The 21,988-nt window shown below is 31.5% G+C and overlaps 1 protein-coding gene and 1 pseudogene across 1 annotated transcript; one reads left to right on the forward strand and one right to left on the reverse strand.

Moving 5' to 3' along the window:
* Positions 1–2,562: 2,562 nt before the first annotated feature.
* LOC106384605 lies at positions 2,563–4,834 on the reverse strand (annotated as a pseudogene).
* A 9,814-nt stretch (positions 4,835–14,648) lies between these two features.
* Positions 14,649–15,378, forward strand: LOC125590366. Its single transcript, XM_048763919.1, has 2 exons — positions 14,649–14,978; positions 15,046–15,378. Exons 1-2 carry the CDS (start codon positions 14,649–14,651, stop codon positions 15,376–15,378), a joined length of 663 nt encoding a protein of 220 aa, XP_048619876.1.
* The last annotated feature ends 6,610 nt before the right edge of the window (positions 15,379–21,988 follow it).

Genomic DNA, 21,988 nt, shown 5'->3' on the forward strand with positions numbered 1-21,988 from the left:
TAAACGTGAAACGGTGAGAATGAGTAAATTGATAGAGACAACGTTTTATGTTCATCTTTTCCTCGAGATTGATGACTTACCGGCGTTAGGGTTTACAGAGAAACGGCGCTAAGGTTTACAGAGAAGAAGCGGCGGCGCTAGGGTTTAGAAGAAGCGGCGGCGCTAGTGTTTAGAGGAAGCGGCGGTGAGAACGTTGGTGACCACGGTGGCGAGGGCGACGGTTTGTTCGGAAATAGTGGAAGCGGCGGCGCTAGGGTTTAGAGGAATCGGCGGCGCTAGGGTTTAGAGGAATCGGCGGCGCTAGGGTTAGAAGAAGTTGCGGCGAAAACGGTGAGAATGAAGTGAGATAGATAGCCGACGTTGAGAACGATGGTTTGTTCGGAAATCGTGGGAATTCGAAATCGCCTTTGAGAGAGAACTGTTAGGGTTTCTGAATTTCGCGAAAAATGAAAAAAAAAAAAATCACCTTATATATTGGGTAAATAATCCGGTTAGCTTTAAAAGTACATTGGTAAACTTTAAGGTTTGGTCCGGTTTAGACGACTTATTCTGGCTGATAATGTACAACAGACGACTTAATATTTAGTCGTCTGTTTTCAGACGACAAAATATTAAGTCGTCCTAGACCCTAAAATGAACCCCTAAACTAAAATGACTAGATTAACTAACTAACCACGTTATAAAATCAAATTATACTTAAATAGTGTTTACTATACACAGAAATGAACACGCATAAGTAATTTTAAAAATTTTCAAAAACGGTTTTAATGCTTTCCAAAATCTAACCCTAAGAACACATACAATACTACAACATATGTTGATGAAACATAAACTAAAGAATATCATGACTCACTACTTTCACTCATCTATGCTGAAAACAATTGAAATTTGTTATATCTTAATTTATACCTCCTAAGACATATGTTAATTACATAATTCCCATTTTTCACTTATCAAAATATTTTTTACAAAATTTTTAAATTATGTTTAAGACTAACTGTCCAGACGACTTTCAGTTAAGTCGTCTGGACGACTTATTTTCAAGTCGTCTAAACAGACGACTTGCGAGGGGTAGAAACGTAAAAAAAATTCCGTTTTTTTGTTTGGTCACAAGGGGATAGTTGTAATTTCAATAGTCTTTTAGGTTACTTTTGCCTTTGACCCAAGTTAGGGTATTGTTTTGGGTTTGACTCCAAGTTTTGAGTCACACTTGGTAATTCTTGTGTATGTGATTTAAGCAACCAAATAGAATATGTATTTGCTTTATTACTGATCTTTTGATTATTCTTTCTTATATTAATATTTATTAAATAACATTATTTATATATATTTTTTTAAAATCATCGTTATACCATAAAACTAGAAAAACTTGGATTTTGGCTTTAGCTTAGAAATAGGTAATTATTCTAAAAGCTAGTTTCTCTAAGACACATATATTAGTAGGGGTGGACGTTCAGAGGGTTCGGTTTGGATCTATTCGGATTTTGGGTTTAAAGATTTAAACCCATTCGGGTATCTATAAATTTTGGTTCATTTTGGTTTGGATCTTTGCGCGTTTGATTCGGGTTCGGATAATTTGTTTAAATTATTTTTAAAATTTAAAATTCATATGTACTTTAAGTTTCTCAAAATCTAAAAAATAATAATATATAACATATAAATTTGAATAATGTATGCTAAAATACCTAAACTTAACATAAAATTAGTTTTGCTTAAATATTTGGACGGAGAGTCAACACATATTCTTACTACTTTTAGTGTTTTGAGTATTGTTTAGCTTATTTTAGATACTAAATTTTGACTATTTGTATATATTTTCAATTATTTTGGACAATTTTGAACTACCTTATGTATTTTGGATATTTTTTGGATATTAAATCTGAAAATAATTAATATATTTAAGTTTGTAATTCTGACTCGGATTTATTCCGATATGCAAAATATTCTGGTTCAGGTTGGACCGAGTCCAATTTTTTAGATACCAAAATTTTGAACCCATTCAGATCTTGAACCACTTTCGCTTTGGGTTTGGTTGTTTTTTCGATCAAATTCGGTTCGGTTCTTCAGATTCAATTTTTTTTTGCCCATCCCAATATATTAGGAAAATAAATTAGTTGACTTTACGCCAAAAATATGGTAGTTGAGATTATTTATTGCTTTTTTAATTTGGTTTAATGTTGAATGGAAGCCCAATATTATCGAAATTATTTGAGTGCATCTTTTTTATTTTGTTATTTTGTATTTTAATTTAATTTCATAAAAGTCTATTTTAATTAAACTAAAAGACTAATTAATTCTGGACCAATATAATTTAAATAAATTGGCTCTTTTAGTTTTAGCTCCATTATATATACAATATGTTTTAAATATAGCCCAATAATTATCTCTATGATTTCTGATTTTAATTAACCAAATATTATAAGTGTTATAACTAACTGGATATAAAATAAATTACGATCTATATAAATGAAAAACTTATCAAATCCAAACTATGAAAATGTGTTTTTTATCAGCATATATGTATTAATATACATAAACCATCCAAATTGTATGTTTTATACATAATTATATTTAAAATGGTAAGTTTTGTAACAAATACCAAATAACAAATGATTTATTTAACATTACATTTTAGTTGTTTGAATATCAATAACACATGTCATTAACAAATACAGTTTACAAATAATTAAAACATATGAAAACCATAATTATGAAACATAAAAAGTAAAAAATAGCGTGGGTCAAAGTCTAATTTTCTAATATTAAATTAGTAGCTTTTCTATTATTTTACGTAGCTATATATTTAGTTTTTAACTTTATATTGAAGATCGTGTAAATTCACCCTATTCTTTTCACACTAAGACAATAGATAAGAAGTCTTGGTTTGCTAAAAAAAAGACAATAGATAAGAAGTCATATATTTTATATGAATAGATTTCCATAATAAAATGCTATCATCACGCCATGTGAAATCAACAACTCTTTTATTAATACTGATGATACAATTGCGACAAAACATATAATAATTGTCATTCCATATCTAAAGGTGTGTAACAAAGACAACACAGTCCAAACGGGGCAGCCATCATCCACATGATCCCTTTCGACAATGCCTCTACCTCACGACCAGAGTCTTTAATATAAAAACAAAGAAATATTTTTTTCCTCATGTTAGTGTTACAATAAAAATGTAAAGGTTTAAGATTTAAGATACCGTTGATGATAAGGATTTATGGAGCTGCAAGTTTTCTTCTCTCTTGGGTCAGTGACAAAGAAGAAAACAAGCAACCCAATCATGGTACTTAATGTTGCACTCAGTAGATAGGCGCAGCGCCAGCCAGAGATTCCAGAGATAACATGACCAGCCATGATCGTTGGCATGACGGTTCCACCTATGCCTCCAACCGTACCAATAAGATTCCATAAACCAAAACCAAAACCTCTTGAACTATCTTTAAAGCTATCCGCAATAATCGACTGAAGCACCGGATAAACAATTGCATGTTCAACCCCATTCACTGCAGCACCAAGGTAACCTAATCCAATAATCAGTATATAACCATTTAACTATTCTAATATTTTTGTATCGGAAATGTTGTTTAAAATTTCCATAATATATTTAAGAACTAGTATGACAAACAAAATAAAGTTCTAATTAGATAGCCAACAAGTCGTACTTAGTTGCTGAAAGATAAAAATGTTGACACAATATATTCACTTGATAGAAAAACTTTTCCGTAAATGTTAATTTTTTCGTTTTATGTTTCATTTAAAGTTATGTGCTTTACTCTATAATTTATTTTAGTTAAAGACATTTTTTGTCTTAATTTTTTTTTGACAAAAAACGTCCAAAATGCTTTTGTCTTTACTTTGGTATTTGATATTTGTTTTTCCTTTTTTTTATGACATGCTATTAAAGTTAAAGGCCACATACAGTTGAAAGTCTATAAATCAATACTCGATAAATTAATAAACACGGTAAATTAATAAATTTTTTCGATCCCTAGTTGAACCGATTCAAAATATGACACAAATCAATAAAATAATAAGATAATATTTTTAAAAAATATCTTATGTAAATATTTGGTCCCAAAAAATCATAAATTAATAATTTAAATAAGTATAAACAAAAATTGTATTGTTTATCTTTATATTCACAATAAAATTCTTCTCTGTTTTAACACTTTAATATATTTTGATAACATTTAGTAAATTATATTTAAAACAAAATTTAAATTGAACATATTTCATATACACCTAATAATATAATAAAAGACTCAGTTTCTTAAGATTTAATTAATGAATATACAGTAAAATCTAAAAAATAAAATCTTATAAATAATAACTCTAAAAATTAATAAAATACCAAAGTCCCAAGATTATTTATTTATAGATTTTGTACTGTAAATTATTTTCTTGATCTTTTCCCGATATAAAGTTAACTAAAAGTAAAACAGTTACTTTTTGTTAAATTAATCTGAACTTTGGTGCAAAAGTTTAGACTGTAATAGGGAAAAATCTAAACCTGAATGAAGTAGCGGCTGACTCCAGTTCCAACTGTTGATATGACCCAACAGAAACTACCGAATGCAAAAACCGCATGACGGTAATAACTGATGGCAAGTAAACCGGCTAAAGGCGAAGCGACTCCTTGAAATATATTTCTAATAAACGAGAGGAATCCAATATCAGAAAGATTCGCATGGAATGCTTCCCTTAGTTCTTTAGCAGTTGAAGGAATAAGTTTTTCGTCTGCACGTTGCATAATTGTCGCTAAGTTGTTGATGATAAGAGAAATCGAGATCCCAAAGATGGTCCCTGTTCTATGATCAATCGATCAACATACACAAAACAAAAACATTGGTACACATTGTAATAAAACTATGAAGAAATGAGAAGCATGTGTGGGTTATTTCTTGACACTTTTAGTTTTGAGTCTAAGTTGACAAAAAAAATATCAACTGAAAATAAAAAAGCAAACACTAGTAAAGTGAGTATACTCTTAATAATCGAAGAAGATGAATATGAAAAGGGTATTATTAAGAATAACTAAATAATGCTTACTTCATTTCCATGGTTTAGTATGAAGCCGACTGGTGCATAGAAACGAATACTTACTTCTCACTAGATTGGAGGTAATTTTTGTAAGAAAACAATATTTTCAAAGTAAATGATATTGAAAATTATAAGAAGGGGTTCGCATTATTTATAGTTGGAATTTTCTGATTATAACTCATAATTGCATGTGCAAAAAATAAATAATACTAATAGTCTAAACGGAAGAAAAACATTGGAAAGCAAATAAATAGAAATTATGATTCTTTTATCTTACTACTTATCTTTATGTCATGAACTGCAATCATAATTAAACAGAAAAATACAAAATTAGAGGGAGAAGATCTAGTAGGATTTGAATTTAGACTGTAGAAAACACCTGACTGTGGTACAAGAAATCTTAGTTCATTAATTTTTTTGTTTTGCTGAAATAAAATCATATTTACAGATTTTTGTTTTGTCTTTATATATTAAAGAGCAATTTAGGTGAACATACAAAAATAGTGGTAATTAGGTAATCGGTTAGTTTTCAAAAGTATATGCGTCACTGAGCATAAAGGGTTGCAAAATTACATAACACTCCACTACAACTTGGGTTGTGCAAAACTACAGAACACTCCACTAAAAATAATTCATGGAAATAGTACAATTTACTTCATATTTTTAGCATATTTTATGTACTCCAACATGAAAACCATAATTTTTTGTCATCTGAAACCATTATCACATTACACAAATAAAAATGGCTGGAGAAAAATACTTGGGTTGTGATTTTAATATGGGGAATTAGGGGCAATGTCCATAATATATCAACAATTAAAAATATGCACATAACAACGTTTAGGCTACGATAAATATATGTTATTGGAAACTTGGACTATAATGTCCTTGACTGCGTGTGAAAAAGATAGGATATATTTGTCTCTTGTTCCATGAAATTGATAGAAGAGATTTTGAGCAGCAATTAGAGAACAAAGAAGAGGTACATCTGAGAGTTAAAGTTGTGGAGTGTTCGAAGAAATTGGAGAATCACCTTCGGTTATTACAATAGAGATCATAGTTCACGACGGCGCGACTTCCGAAAAACGAGCTGAATCTCGGTACATCCAGTGTGATTGAAAAGAATTCGGGGGTCAAGCAACAATTTCACTAACAGTGAGATTAACATGTAAATCAATATCTTTAAGAACACGAAGAATACTGCGATAGATTGAATTGGGGAAGATGAACAGTAACTGGTGTCATTTGTTTCATCTATATTATTAAAACTGAAGTACTTTTTGGTATTGTTTGGAAACATGGATAGCAGTATAAATGAGAATTGTTTGGAAACATAAATAACAATATAAAAAAGTATATTTTTTTTAGTAATTTTATTAATATAATTACATTAATTGTCTTTCCATATTTCACTCAGTGTAACAATTTCATTAATTATATTACCTTAACAATACATCACATCATTAATTACATTACCATAATCATAATCTATATTGTTAAAATTGAATTATCTTTTGGTGCTGTTTGGAAACATGGATAGCAGTATAAATGAGAATTGTTTGGAAACATAAATAGCAATATAAAAAAGTATATTGTTTTTTAGTAATTTTATTAATATAATTACATTAATTATCTTTTCATATTTCGCTCAGTGTAACAATTTCATTAACTATATTGTCTTAACAATACATCACATTATTAATTATATTTCCATAAAATTAATAGTCCAAATTTTTGTTTATTAATTAATCAACATTAATTTTGTCTCAATTATAAAGTCAAAAATATAAAATAACTGAGTTTTGCATATGGTTAATTGTTCGGTTTAGTAGTTTCAATCGGTGAAAAATACGTAGCAAAAAACATAATTAAAATACATGTTTTGTGAATAAAATAATAATTTAAATCAAAATAATAAAAATATATTACATTTCTTGTCACTTAATTTTTCACTCCATATAATTATTTTACTAAATAAAAAACTCTTTCTATTTCACATAATTTAGCCAAACACATAGAAAGAGTCATTTTATTATTTTATAAAATGAGTTAGGCATGAACATTGGCTATCCATTTAGGTATGGGTTGTTCTTTTCGGGTATCGTTTTGTTTTTGAAGTTGGGCTCCGCTTAAATATTATAAATTTATGTGTGGATTTTGAGTTGAGTTCTTCTGGATCTGGATGAGTTCGGCACTGATGTATAGGAACCTAAAAATATTTAAATAACAAATATATCTGAGACGGGTTCAGATATTTGTACCAAAAATAACTATATTACTCGATCCAGTCTAGGTCTTTTGAATACAATTAGTTATATTACGACATATCTAAAATATATAACACTAATTATAAAAAATAAATATCAATGTATAAAAATTTAAGAACTAATACCTGCGCGGGTGTCCGGGTTAGTCTCTAGTACTATTTTTAAATTAGAGTATAGTATGATACACTTTTCATCCATCTCTTTTGCAAATTGTATCTCCTTCTCTGCCTTCTGATTCTTCTCATTCACTACTCCATCAGTTCCATTGTTTTGTCCTCCAACACCGTCGCCACTCATCACCACCCCAGAATCAGATGTTTGGTTGCACTGGAGAAGAACAATGCTCTTTGTTAGTATGTCCTATTCCATAGTGTTGTAACAAATAGAATAGAATGCAGATTCATGGTAATATTAAAAGTTATACTAGTAAGGCGAAAGTTTACAGTACTTCATCTCTTCACATTTACATGTTTCTTGCATGCAGAATATGGAAAAGATTGATATTTTTAAATTATTTTTTCAGATCTTTCTAGTGGCATGGTTTGGTGCATATGTTGTGTATATTGGTGTTATATCTTTCATATTTTCTTTTGGTTCTGCACACAAAAAATCAGTATGTACACCTTTAAAATATATCATAGTACTATTTTATGTTATTGTCATAGTATAGTATGTCATCCCTCTTCTTCCTTTTTCTTTTCTCATCATAATCGTTATCTTTTCATTCCCTACATCTCCCCCCCCCCCCTCCTCTTCATTTCTTTTTCTTGTGTTGACTATTGCAGTTGATAACGAGAGATTGTAATATCTTTTGGTCTTTATTGTGTTCCATGGGTTAGGTGTTTCTCTTTTGCTCGGGTTAACTAGTGCAGTTGATAATAGAAGATTGTATTATGTGTAGTATAAGTTTTTATATATCCCACATATTCACCACATTTGGTGTTCTTTCTATATGCCACTTTGCTTATACTACCATACTTTGTCGGAATCATGTATAGTATAGTCACGTAATGGATGAAACGCAACAACGTAATTGATGAAACCCACTCTCATAACTAATTAAATCATGTGTGCGATTATAATATATGGTATGTAGTATAGTATGACAGATTTAGTTTTGGAGTGTCAACATCATGCGCACGCGCCTAAAAGGAGATTTCGGTCACGTTTATGTGTAAATGTCCCATCCCTCCCGTATTAATGTAGCATGGACATATTCTTCATTCTTTTGTCTCTTATGAATATTCAGCAAATTTACCGTTTAATATCGTAGCTAATATGATGTGTTTGATTTTATAATAAAAGACCAAGACTTGTCCAATTTATATGGGCTTAGTAAATACAAATTGTTTGGGGTTCTTAATAAAAGAAAAATTTGTTGGTCCTAATTGAAAGAATTAAGTGGCCCTGATCCGTTTTTTAAATATTGTCGGTAATAGACAAAACAAATTACAGAAGATAATGGAGTAATACCACCAAAAACATGGTTTCTGAGTAAGAAAAAAAAAGAAGGAAACCAAAGATTGAAGTACAAATCAAGGAAATAATACAGGTTAGATATATGATTTGCCTGCAATCTAGACACGGGAATTTTTACTTTTTGTCTTCGAAAGTTTTCTCAACCTGTAACTATCCATTTATGAGGTTATTCAAGTATTGTTCAGATATGGAGTTGCTAAAGATATCAACAAAAGAAACAATTCACCTCATGTTAGGTATAATATTATATGTTTTAACATATGGATTTAAAGACAACTATTTTGAAACCTACTTGTGAATCCATCAAGACCATTTCAATATTTTCTCCACCAGAAATTGAATATTGTTTTCGAAGACGAATACTCTTTACATTGATCTTCCGCATGGATTTGAAAGGCTTTAAATCAGAAATCTTATCAAAAGCTGCCATTGTGAACAATAATGGTTCTGTAGGTAACATAAAATTTAGGTTTGTAACTTGAAATACTATCATGGATACGATATAGCAATGGTTTATATAGTATAACTATAGCAGATAATAAATGAGTAATATATCGTAGTTATTGCGTGTTTCTTTACTTTATTTGTACAAATGTAGCAGAATATTTAAAATATGATTCACTTGAATATATATTTGATAATTTTGAGTAAGTTACTCGGTCCAGAATAAAAAAACAAAATATTTCTTTATTAATTTATTAAATATTTCGTTTCTATACATATTCTTTCATTGAACTACACGAAATAAGGGATTTAAATTCGGAATCAACTAATAATTTCACATATAGAAACTATAATTAATATTTTGCATATTTCCATAACCATATGAAATTGTTTGTGCATCATGAAATCCCATATATTTTATATAAATGCACTTTCATATAGAGCAAGTTATATGTTATTCACAACAACTTTTAAAATTTTCAAAATGAGAATATTTTCGTAAGTTTAAAATTGGTAGAACTATATATAACATGTCCAAAAATGAAAGATATGAAAAACCTTGTATTAATGACCGTGTCACATTCTCATTTTGGATGTGATAAAAAAATATGGTTTAGAATTATGGTTAACTTAATTTTTCAATCCAAGACTCGAATTTAAAATCGGTACGGTTCAAAAATCAGCAACTGAAGAACATGTAATTCAAAACAAATATACTAACATAGCTGCTTAGTAGGCCTCCGTTAATAAGCTTCTAAAAATTTTAAAAACCAAAAACTTGTTGATCATTATCCCATGGGGTGATAATTTATCAAGTTATGAATGATTCCAAACTGTGTTTCACCAAAATATAAAAATATTTGGAGGTGAGAAGATGGGGTTCTATGCTCAGAATTATTCAGTTTAGAGGGAATGATAAAAGAAAACGAAATTATATATACGACCACGGCTTGTATATGACATATGTGAGCCATATTAATGGTTTTTATTTTTACATAAGGTAAATGGCTATAATATTATTTGAGAAGTCAGTTTCTTATGTGTCGCGCTCACGTTAATTCTCACAATGGCTTATTGCATTGTTAACCTTAATGAATTAATACTATTTTTTAATTGCCATTATCAAATTTCTATTTTAGTTTTTATGAATATTTTGTTTTTTAAATAAAAAGGGAAAATATCTATAAACTATTTTTATCTTTGCTTTTAATATATATGTATATATATATAATCATATCAATATCATAAAGAAATTTAGTATAAAAAAAAATAGTATCAAAAAGGAAATATCTTAAAAGTAAAAATACATAGCGATTTGTTATATTTAAAAAATGAAATTTGACAATAAGAAATTTCATTTTATATAAATCTCAATTTAATAAGCTATATTTTACTAATTTCCATTACTAATATTATCTATTTATATTTTCGTTTTTCTTAATATTTTTTATAAAATCATATATCATATAGGAATTTAGTATCAAAAATAATCTTAAAACAAAAATATAGTGATTTTTGATATTTAAAACATGTGATTTTTTAAAAAAAATGAGTTTCCTTTTATACAAATCTCACTTTCATAAAAATTTCTGGATACTTTTTGTTTAAGAACGTTTTTCTACGATTGTTAGTAACGTTAGTTAAATATTTTTCATTTATATTATAATAATTGTTTTCATAAGAAAAAGTCAATTTAATTACTAATCAGTATTTACTTTAATACACTAGAGAAAATTATTTTCTCTTGATTATAAATTTTCTAAAATAATATTTATTTTTGGATAGTTATTCAATCTCTTGTTTTTAAAAAAAATCTATCACAATTTCATATAATTTTTCTTTTCATAATTATAGATTCTCAAGCCTAATACTACGTGAATGTTTCAATATTTGAAAAAATAAACAAGTAATTATCTCAAATCCAATTCCATTAGCAAATTGTTTTCCTATGAATGTGGTATTTAATAAAAGTAATTAGGTTACTATTAAGTTCTAAAACTATAATGATCGACGTGGTTTTAAAAGATTTCAACACTTCAAATTTTTCTCATAAATTTAAGCCAAAACAAAATATATAAATTATTAAATACATATTTAGAAATTTGAAAAAATAAAATTAATTATATAGAATCTGATTTAGTATAATTAAAATTCAATTGAAAAATATATACAACTCAACATACCAAAAATAACCTAACCGATCCAAATTATTATACTCAATATCAAATATTTAATTAAGATAACAAAATAACGTAATTTAAAACAATATTATATTTTTCTTTCTAATATATAAACTACAAAATAAGTTAAACTTATCAATAAATAGAAATAAAAAGTTAACCAATTACAATGATTTTATTATTTTGTAAATGTTGTATCCGTGCATGAGCACGGAAAAATCACCTAGTGCTACTGTAAATATTGTAACCATAATACTATGATACTGTTATTTTGATGAGAACGTAAAAAATCACGCCAATTATACGTTTAGATGCTAATGACATCCCCTATATATTAATTGAGAAACATTACAACTTCTTTTTGTAGTCACGTGTCATCACTATGATGATTCTTAGAATCGTAAGAGAAATAGGTTGGTCCATCTAATTAGATAATAAGCTTTATATTAAACTAACCATAAATTCATTATTAATGTTTTTTATTATTTCCTTAAATAAAAGTTACGAAATTTTTTAATCTGTCTAAAGGATATATGACAATTAATGATTTTGAATAATAAAGATTTGATAAAAATTAATGTATCTTCTATCATATTTGTTTAAAAAATAAATTAAAAAACCACATTAACCATATAATAAAAATTTACATTTTTCTATATGTTATATTTTGAATTTTTAAAAACGAATATAAATTACGAAAACTGTTACAAGATACAAATGATTATAAAATAATATAAGCAAAATTTAATTTAATTAAATATTAATATTAAAAGATACATATATATATCGTTTTAAATTAAACTATATATCATATAAAATACATAAATATTTTAATTCGAAATTTACTTTGAACAATTTCTTTTGATAAAAACTTTGAACAAACATTGACAACTTAATTTTTTTAAAAATTAAAAATTACTAAAACTTTTAATCCACAATGAAATTTTTGTTATAGGTAATTTAAAGTTTTTGCTATAAAATATACAAATGATAAAAAAACATATGAGCAAAAAGCATCATTTAATAGACATTAATATTAAAAATATACTATATACGTTATTTAAATTTAATTATATATCGTATCAAATAGAAAAAAAAATTGTTTGGATTCATAAAATATATATGTTCGCACCGATTTAGTTACTGAATTTTTAGTTATTCAACATATATTTATTATTTCATAATATGTAAAAAACATATAGTATCTAAAATAATTTATATCTAATGTTCATCCCACGCAAGGTGCGGATCTTAACCTAGTGTCTCTGTATATATGTTCTAAAAAAAGTCTCTATATATACACTCAACGTCTGTTCATTATTTTGTTTTATTTAAAAAGATAATTCCATCTACAATAAAAATAATTCATTGTTTGTTTTATTTTATTTAGAAAGATAATTCCATCTATAATAAGGATAATTCAATAAACAACTATGGATAAGGAACTACAGTATTAGAAATCTTTGTCTTACATAGTTGACCGTGTAATAATTATCAAGTTGTCCATTGGGTAGAATTACAACAAAGGTTTGATTGGGTAATGCAGGATCTATCTATGTGTTCCGTTATAATGAAGTCATATTATATATACATACTAGTGTTCTGTCCCGTACTACGATACGGGTAAAAATTTCCTTAAATTTTATATCAGAATTAAGATGTATCTAGCGTACTTAGTGTTCCATCCCGTACTACTACTACTTACGGGTAAAGAATTCCTTAAAACATAAGATATAGTGAGATCAATGCTTGTGGGAGAAATGCAACTTAAAGCTAGTTTGTAATAACAAACCGAGTCATAATTATGAAAAAAAGAAGATAGAACTGTAAAGTTTGCAGAATCTATTACCTTCTCTATTGGACGGAATTTCTTTTTGCTGCGTAGTGCCTACAAAAAAGTTGGACATAACTGAATTTCTAATATTTCCTCATTTGCAAATGGTGTTCTTATTTTCATGTCTTTCTCTTTTGAAGCAATAAGCTTTGTAAAGCCCTTTTAAAAAGAATTGAAAAAAACTTTAAAAGAACAGTGTATTTAAGTGACATATTCTATCTGAATCACGCTAAAAGAATCAACTGATACAGATTTGTGCAGAATAAAAAAAATGAACACGAATATAGTAGTCACAACCCTCTATTGATTTTTGTTGATGCTAAGAAAATCTGGGGAAAAATTTGATGAAGAATATGAAACATGGAGAAGAAGGAAGAGAAAAGATTGTTCAACAAAAAAAAGGGGAAGAGAAAAGCAATAATAAAAAAGATGAAGCTGTTAGATTTTGTGCCATGATATGGGAGTTACGTGAAAGTGATCGTGGGGATTTGAGAAATTTTAGGAATCTAAAAACTAAAAAATCTAAGAAACAAAAAGTAAGTTCTTTTTTGTTAAAACTATTTCTGTCACAATTCTTTAATTTTCCTATTGGCTCCGATTTTTACCAATGTCATCCGTTCTAGTTTGATTCGTCATGTGTGTAAGTTAGATAAAAATATGTAAAAAACTGTTTAAAGTTGTGAAAGTTAATTTTGAACGTGTGATAAGATCATTTGAAAAAATATAGGAGAATTTGGAACTGCAAAAAAAGAATGGATTGACGTGAATATTTTTTTTCAATTTGTTTTATTTATTATATTTTTTAAAACATTACTTACGTGGCAGAATTTGATTGGTGAAGCAACTTGCGCTTTAGTATATAAAGGATATTTTTGTTTAAAACTTTATAAATGATTTTTTTTATTATATATGTTATTTGGAAAATTTTAAAAAGGAAACTAAATAAAAAATTCAATAATAATATTTAAATGTAATATTGTTAATTCATTAACAAAATATCTGTTGAAAAGTAAACTTGATTTGGATCATATTATTGGGCTAACAAGTCACTAATCATGTTTAGCCCAACCCAAATTCTGGAAAAGTCTTCCACCTCCATAAGATAAAAATCTAGATATTTTGGTAGAATTATCTAGAATTAGAATTATAATATTTGAGATATTTTGTACTTTGGAGGCTATAAATACATTCACTCCCATTTCATTTTGTATCATCAAGAAGTATCCAAGTTTGTAAGAATCATCTAAGTAATAAGAATCCTCTTCTAAGTTATAAAAGCTTTCTTCTTCACAAAATTTTTTTCTCTTCAAACACTTAAACACTTTCTCCATCTCTACAAAGTTTTTCATTCCAACAAAGTGGTATCAGAGCTACAAGCTCCTTTTGAAGATGGCAAACAATGGTATTCCCTTCCAAGTTCCATTGCTCACTAAGAGCAACTATGACAATTGGAGTCTTAGGATGATGGCTATCCTAGGAGCACATGATGTGTGGGAGATAGTCGAGAAAGGCTTCAATGAACCGGAGAATGATGGTGGTCTATCTCAAACTCAAAAGGATGGTTTGAGAGATTCAAGAAAGAGAGACAAGAAGGCTCTCTGTCTAATCTATCAAGGATTAGATGAAGACACATTTGAGAAGGTTACCGAAGCAAGGACGTCCAAAGAAGCATGGGAGAAGCTTCGGAGATCTTACAAGGGAGCGGAACAAGTTAAGAAGGTACGACTTCAAACTCTAAGAGGAGAATTTGAAGCATTACAAATGAAGGAACGAGAACTCATCTCAGATTACTTCTCAAGTCTTGACAGTTGCTAATAACCTAAAAAGAAATGGTGAGAAGTTAGATGAGGTAAGAATCATGGAGAAAGTTCTTAGATCATTGGATTCAAAGTTCGAGCATGTCGTCACCGTAATTGAAGAGACAAAGGACTTGGAGACTATGAAGATGGAGCAACTTCTTGGATCACTACACGCTTATGAAGAAAAGAAGAAGAAGAAAGAAGATATTGTGGAGCAAGTTCTCAAGATGAGAATTGATCAAAAGGAAGAAGCTGGCCGAAATCATCCGAGACGTGGTGGTGGTCATCTTCGAGGACGAGGTCGTGGTGTAAATGGATGAGGTTAGAGACCATATGAAGACAACTTCAACCAAAGAGGAGAGAATTCATCAAGAGGTCGTGGAAGAGGAAACCCAAAATCAAGGTCCGATAAATCAAGCATTAAATGCTATAGTTGCGGAAAGTTTGGACATTATGCTTATGAATGCAAAACTCCAAACAACAATAGAGTTGAAGAGAAGTCCAACTATGTTGAAGAACGGCGTAAGGAAGAAGATATGATGTTGGTGGCTTACAAGAAGGATGAACCAAATGAGGTTCACAAGTGGTACCTTGATAGTGGTGCAAGCAACCACATGTGTGGAAATAAAAGCATGTTCGTGGAGCTTGATGAATCGGTGAAAACCAATGTGGATTTGGGAGATGAATCGAAGATGGAGGTGAAAGGTAAAGGAAATATTCTCATCCGCTTGAAGAATGGAGATCATCAATTCATTTCCAACGTTTACTACATTCCAAGCATGAAGACCAACATCTTGAGCCTAGGATAACTCTTAGAGAAAAGTTATGACATTCGACTAAAAGATAATAGTCTTTCTTTAAGAGATAATGCAAATAATCTCATCACAAAGGTGCCAATGTCAAGCAATAGAATGTTTGTCCTAAACATTCAAAATGACATTGCACGATGTCTCAAGGTGTGCTACAAGGAGGAATATTAGCTTTGGCATCTTCGATTCGGACATCTCAACTCTGGAGGCTTAGAGCTACTTTACAAGAAAGAAATGGTGAAAGGATTACCTTGCATCAATCATCCAAATCAAGTGTGTGAAGGTTGCTTACTTGGAAAGCAATTCAAGATGAGTTTTCCAAAGGAGTCGGAGACAAGAGCAAGAAAGCGACTAGAACTCATACATACAGATGTATGTGGCCCAATCAAACCAACTTCACTTGGTAAGAGTAAATACTTCCTTCTCTTTATTGATGACTTTTCAAGAAAAACATTGGTTTACTTTTTGAAACAAAAATCAGAAGTGTTTGAAAATTTCAAAAAGTTCAAAGCCCATGTTGAGAAGGAAAGTGGTCTTAAGATCAAGTCCATGAGATCGGATCAAGGAGGAGAATTCATGTCCAAGGAGTTTCTGAAGTATTGTGAAGATAATGGCATCCGAAGACAGTTGACGGTTCCAAGAACCCCTCAACAAAATGGAGTAGCGGAAAGAAAGAATAGGACAATACTTGAGATGGCAAGAAGCATACTCAAGAGTAAGAAGCTCCCAAAGGAGTTGTGGGCAGAAGCAGTTGCTTGTGCGGTTTATATATCAAACCGTTCTCCAACAAAGAGTGTTTTAGAAAAGACACCACAAGAAGCTTGGAGCGGAAGGAAGCCTGGAGTCTCACACCTAAGAGTCTTTGGAACCATTGCTCATGCTCATGTTCCAGACGAGAAGCGGAGCAAACTAGATGATAAAAGTGAGAAGTACATCTTCATTGGGTATGACGCTAACTCCAAAGGCTACAAGCTCTACAATCCTGAAACAAAGAGGACAATCATTAGTCGGAATGTCATCTTTGACGAAGAAGGAGAATGGGATTGGAGATCAAATAATGAAGACTTCAACTTCTTTCCATCCTTTGAAGAAGAGAATGTGGAGCAACCGAGAGAAGAGCCAGCTACACCACCAACTTCACCAACAACAAGTTCTCAAGGAGATGAAAGCTCAAGTGAAAGGACTCCACGTTTTAGAAGTCTACAAGACATCTACGAGGTAACCGAAAATCAAGACAATCTTACTCTATTTTGTCTATTTGCGGATTGCGAGCCTATGAAATTTGAAGAAGCTCAAGAAAAGAAGTCATGGAGAAGTGCAATGGATGATGAAATCAAGTCGATTCAAAAGAATGATACATGGGAGTTAGCTTCACTTCCAAATGGACACAAGGCAATTGGTGTGAAGTGGGTGTACAAGGCAAAGAAGAACTTTAAAGGAGAAGTTGAAAGGTACAAGGCAAGATTGGTGGCAAAAGGCTATAGTCAAAGAGCCGGGATCGACTATGATGAGGTATTTGCTCCAGTTGCTCGCTTAGAAACGGTTAGATTAATCATTTCATTGGCCGCCCAAAAGAGTTGGAGGATACATCAAATGGATGTAAAATCAGCCTTCTTAAATGGAGACCTTGAGGAAGAAGTCTACATTGAGCAACCACAAGGATACATAGTCAAAGGAGAAGAAGACAAAGTCTTAAGGCTAAAGAAGGCGCTTTATGGATTAAAGCAAGCACCAAGAGCATGGAACACTCGGATTGATAAGTACTTCAAGGAGAAAGGCTTCATCAAATGTCCATATGAGGATGCACTTTATATCAAAACTCAAAACAAGGATCTATTGATTGCATGCTTATATGTTGATGACTTGATATTCACTGGCAACAATCCGATTATGTTTGAAGATTTCAAGATGGAGATGACAAAGGAGTTCGAGATGACCGACATTGGATTGATGTCATACTACCTTGGCATTGAAGTAAATCAAGAAGAAAATGGAATCTTCATTACTCAAGAAGGTTATGCTAAAGAGGTGCTTAAGAAGTTCAAGATGGATGACTCAAATCCAGTTTGCACGCCAATGGAATGTGGAGTCAAGTTATCAAAGGAAGAAGAAGGAGAGAGTGTGGATCCAACACTCTTTAAGAGTTTGGTTGGAAGCTTACGATATCTAACGTGCACAAGGCCCGACATCCTACACGCAGTTGGAGTTGTGAGTCGATACATGGAGCATCCAACAACAACTCATTTCAAGGCAGCCAAGAGGATCCTACGCTATATCAAAGTTACAATCAACTTTGGCTTGTATTACTCTATTTCTCACGATTACAAGCTTGTTGGATATAGCGATAGCGATTGGGGTGGAGACGTAGATGACCGGAAAAGCACAAGTGGCTTTGTGTTTTTCATTGGAGAAACCGCTTTCACATGGATGTCAAAGAAGCAACCAATAGTCACCCTTTCTACTTGTGAAGCGGAGTATGTGGCAGCTACTTCATGTGTTTGCCATGCTATTTGGTTAAGAAACTTGCTAAAGGAGTTGAGCCTACCACAAGAGGAGCCAACAAAGATATTTGTGGATAACAAGTCGGCAATAGCATTGGCGAAGAATCCAGTCTTCCATGACCGGAGTAAGCACATCGATACTCGTTATCACTACATTCGAGAATGTGTTACCAAGATGGATGTGCAGTTGGAGTATGTGAAGACAAATGATCAAGTAGCTGATATCTTCACCAAGCCACTCAAGCGAGAAGACTTTATCAAGATGAAGAGCTTACTCGGAGTAACCAAATCAAGTTTAAGAGGGGGTTGTTGAAAAGTAAACTTGATTTGGATCATATTATTAGGCTAACAAGTCACTAATCATGTTTAGCCCAACCCAAAATCTAGAAAAGTCTTCCACCTCCATAAGATAAATATCTAGATATTTTGGTAGAATTATCTAGATAATTAGGATAAAATTATCTAGATATTTAAGTAGAATTATCTAGAATTAGAATGATAATATTTGAGATATTTTGTACTTTGGAGGCTATAAATACCTCTACTCTTCTTTCATTTTGTATCATCAAGAAATATCCAAGTTTGTAAGAATCATCTAACTATCTTCTGAGTTATAAAAACTTTCTTCTTCACAAAATTTATTTATCTTCAAACACTTAAACACTTTCTCCATCTCTACAAAGTTTTTCATTCCAACAATATCATCTATACAAAATACTTTTATAAATTTCGTGTAAACAAAATAAAACCTAATCATAGTTACCATGGCGAAAAGGCGAGGGAAACGTAGCCGTCGACAACGTCGTATATTAAAACCCCACCGCAAAATCCAACAAGTTATCGAAGGAGCAGATTTCATAAAATCTATGCCAGATGAGATCCTCAACCATATTCTCTCCTTTATTCCCATCGATCTCGCCATCAGAACGTCCGTCTTGTCCAGACGGTGGAGGCATGCATGGTGTGAATTACCTTGTCTCCACCTTAGAACGACCGGTAAGGGGATAGACCAAACCTTGCTTTCCTACAGGAGACTGAAAATCATGAGTTTTAAACTTCGTGTGACCCATAAAGTCACTGAGCCCCAGTTTAATAGCTGGGTCGAGTTCGCTATGTCTCGCAATGTGGGGGGAGCTGTCTCTCACCGGCCGTTTTTTTTGGTTACGAGACTTATGGTTTCCCGGATAGCTTCTACCTTAGTTCCTCCTTAAGGCAACTCAAATTGGTGGATTTTGATATGCTTCCTGAATGCACTATGTCTTGGAACTTCCTAAGGAGGTTGACATTGAGTAGTTGTAGTCTCTATGATGAATCTATTGCTAATATTCTCTCTGGCTCTCCAAATCTTGAAACCTTGCAATTGTTTTACTGTGGTGGTTTACTTAAGCGTCTTGATCTTAGTAAATCACCGAGTCTGAGAGCACTAGAAATATATGGCTAGTCCCAGCGTTCAGGTCAGATGGAGATTGTAGCACCGCACATCCATTATTTGAATTTGAAAAACTCTAATGTGGCACCATGTACTTTAGTGGATGTCTCCTCTCTTGCCGATGCTATCCTTTGCATTGGCTTGAACAGGTACCGTCCTTTCAAGGCTGGTTTTCAATAATATGCTGATGTTCTTCAGACCATTGTGCTTAAGATGCTAGCAAAATTGCAAAACGTAGAAAGGCTTACGTTTTGTGGGGGTTACCTTCTTCAGGTATTATATGTTTGCACCCTATATTAACTTGTTTCGTTTTTATTTATTTATTTATGTTCCATTAATTATTTTGACCTTTTCATCATTGTGCTAGATTCTATCTCTCGCCATGCTCTGTGGTGTTCGTTTACCGAAGCTCAAGGTCCAATCTTTGACTGTTCAGACAAATTTTGCTCGATCTGTTATTCCTAGCATAGCAAGGTTACTACAAAATTCACCTGGATTGAAGAAGCTTGAAGTACACGCAACATACGTGAGCTATATCACGGTATCTTCACCAAAAACCTCGTTTATTTTCTTGGAATATTCCATAAAGAGACGAACCATGTCTCTAACTCCTTGTTATGCTAATCAGTATATAGGAATTATATTTTTCGTAAAAAAACACCCGTAGTATGCTTTGGAGTAACATGTTCTATGCTCTACAGGATGCTGATTTGGACGCGTATTTAAGAATATCACAAGGCTTGGATTCAGACACATGTTGGAGATCAAAGCATGAGGTGTTTCCTACCACAAGCCGAATGTATTCCATGTCGGATTGTAATGATGCACTGAAACTCTTAGATTCGTTCCTGAGATTGGTGCTGAGAAACGCAAAGAGACTAGAGAAGATCGTTGTACGGTTGGGAGATTCTTACTTTAGTGATGAACAAAGGGAGCGGCTTCTGATGGTTGGGACACTTTCTCCAAACAATAATGTCTCCATTGAGTTCAAATGACGCAATTTTCTATAATGTTCATGCATCATCATCCGCTACTAAAGTGGATAACCCTGAGGGAGAAGAGGCAAAGAAGAAAGCTAGGCTCGCACGTTTTGGGAACGATACTAAAGTTGATTATGTTGAGGATGATAAACGCAAAGCTAGGGCACTTAGGTAGTTTTCAATGCAACACGAATGATCTTGTACCTGAGGCTTTTGTAGCACTGTGTGGATAATATGGTTTGTGATTTTTCCATTATTAGAGCATGATTATCCCTATAAACCCATAAGGTGGGTTTCTTAAGTATACTTTAATGACTATTTAACTAATATATTTTAGCTAAGGACTTTAGTTAAGAATCACCTAATTTTTGAGGTACAATGGTAGTTTCTTAATTTGAGTTTCTTAAAATTAAAAAAAAAAAAAAATTTCTTAACACACCTTGAGAAGGATTTTTCCAGTGCCTAACACAAAAAGCCTGCATCAGTGTTTCCAATCCCTGTAGCAAACTGACCAAATGCTCCAGCAGTACATGTGTGTGAGTCTGTTCCTAACAAAACCTATCGTAAGGAACCAAGTAGTCACTCGAGAACAAGCTAATTTCATCTTAGTCAGAGTCCAAAGACAACACACCATACCGTATAAACATTTCTTATTTTTCCCTATAGCAAGAGAACATTAAGATAGAAAATCTTGAAACAGTTTAATTACCCCAGCAGGCAACCACTACTAGTCTACTAAAGAGCATGAGAATGAGCGTAGATAGCCTTTAACCGCACAATGCAAGATAACTCTATAGCAAACCCAACCAAGTCTCAAATTACTTATTCAAGTGAGTCAAATGATAAAACGAGGACAAGCACTTTGAGAACAGGAAAGGGTTCCACTATAAGAAGCTAACGACTTTAACCGCTCACACACATGATCATTCAATAGCAAACACAAATCATGCTCCAAACTACTTAAGTAAATCAAATGATATACAAAGCCACTCACTTCGAGCACATGAAAGGGTTCCACCATAAAAAGCTAATGACTTTCAGATACCTAACTCATTTTGAACAGAGCAATCAAACAATAGATAAACAAATAAAAAAATTTGTTCACTTAAGTAGCTGAATCGACCTCATCCCGGCGGCGCAGAACGCTTCCCGCGAACTCATATCTCCGGCGTTTCTCCTATCTGCCGTCGTTTCAACCGCTGCGGCGATCT

Source organism: Brassica napus, chromosome C7 (genome assembly GCF_020379485.1).
Source record: "Brassica napus cultivar Da-Ae chromosome C7, Da-Ae, whole genome shotgun sequence".
Lineage (NCBI taxonomy): Eukaryota > Viridiplantae > Streptophyta > Magnoliopsida > Brassicales > Brassicaceae > Brassica > Brassica napus.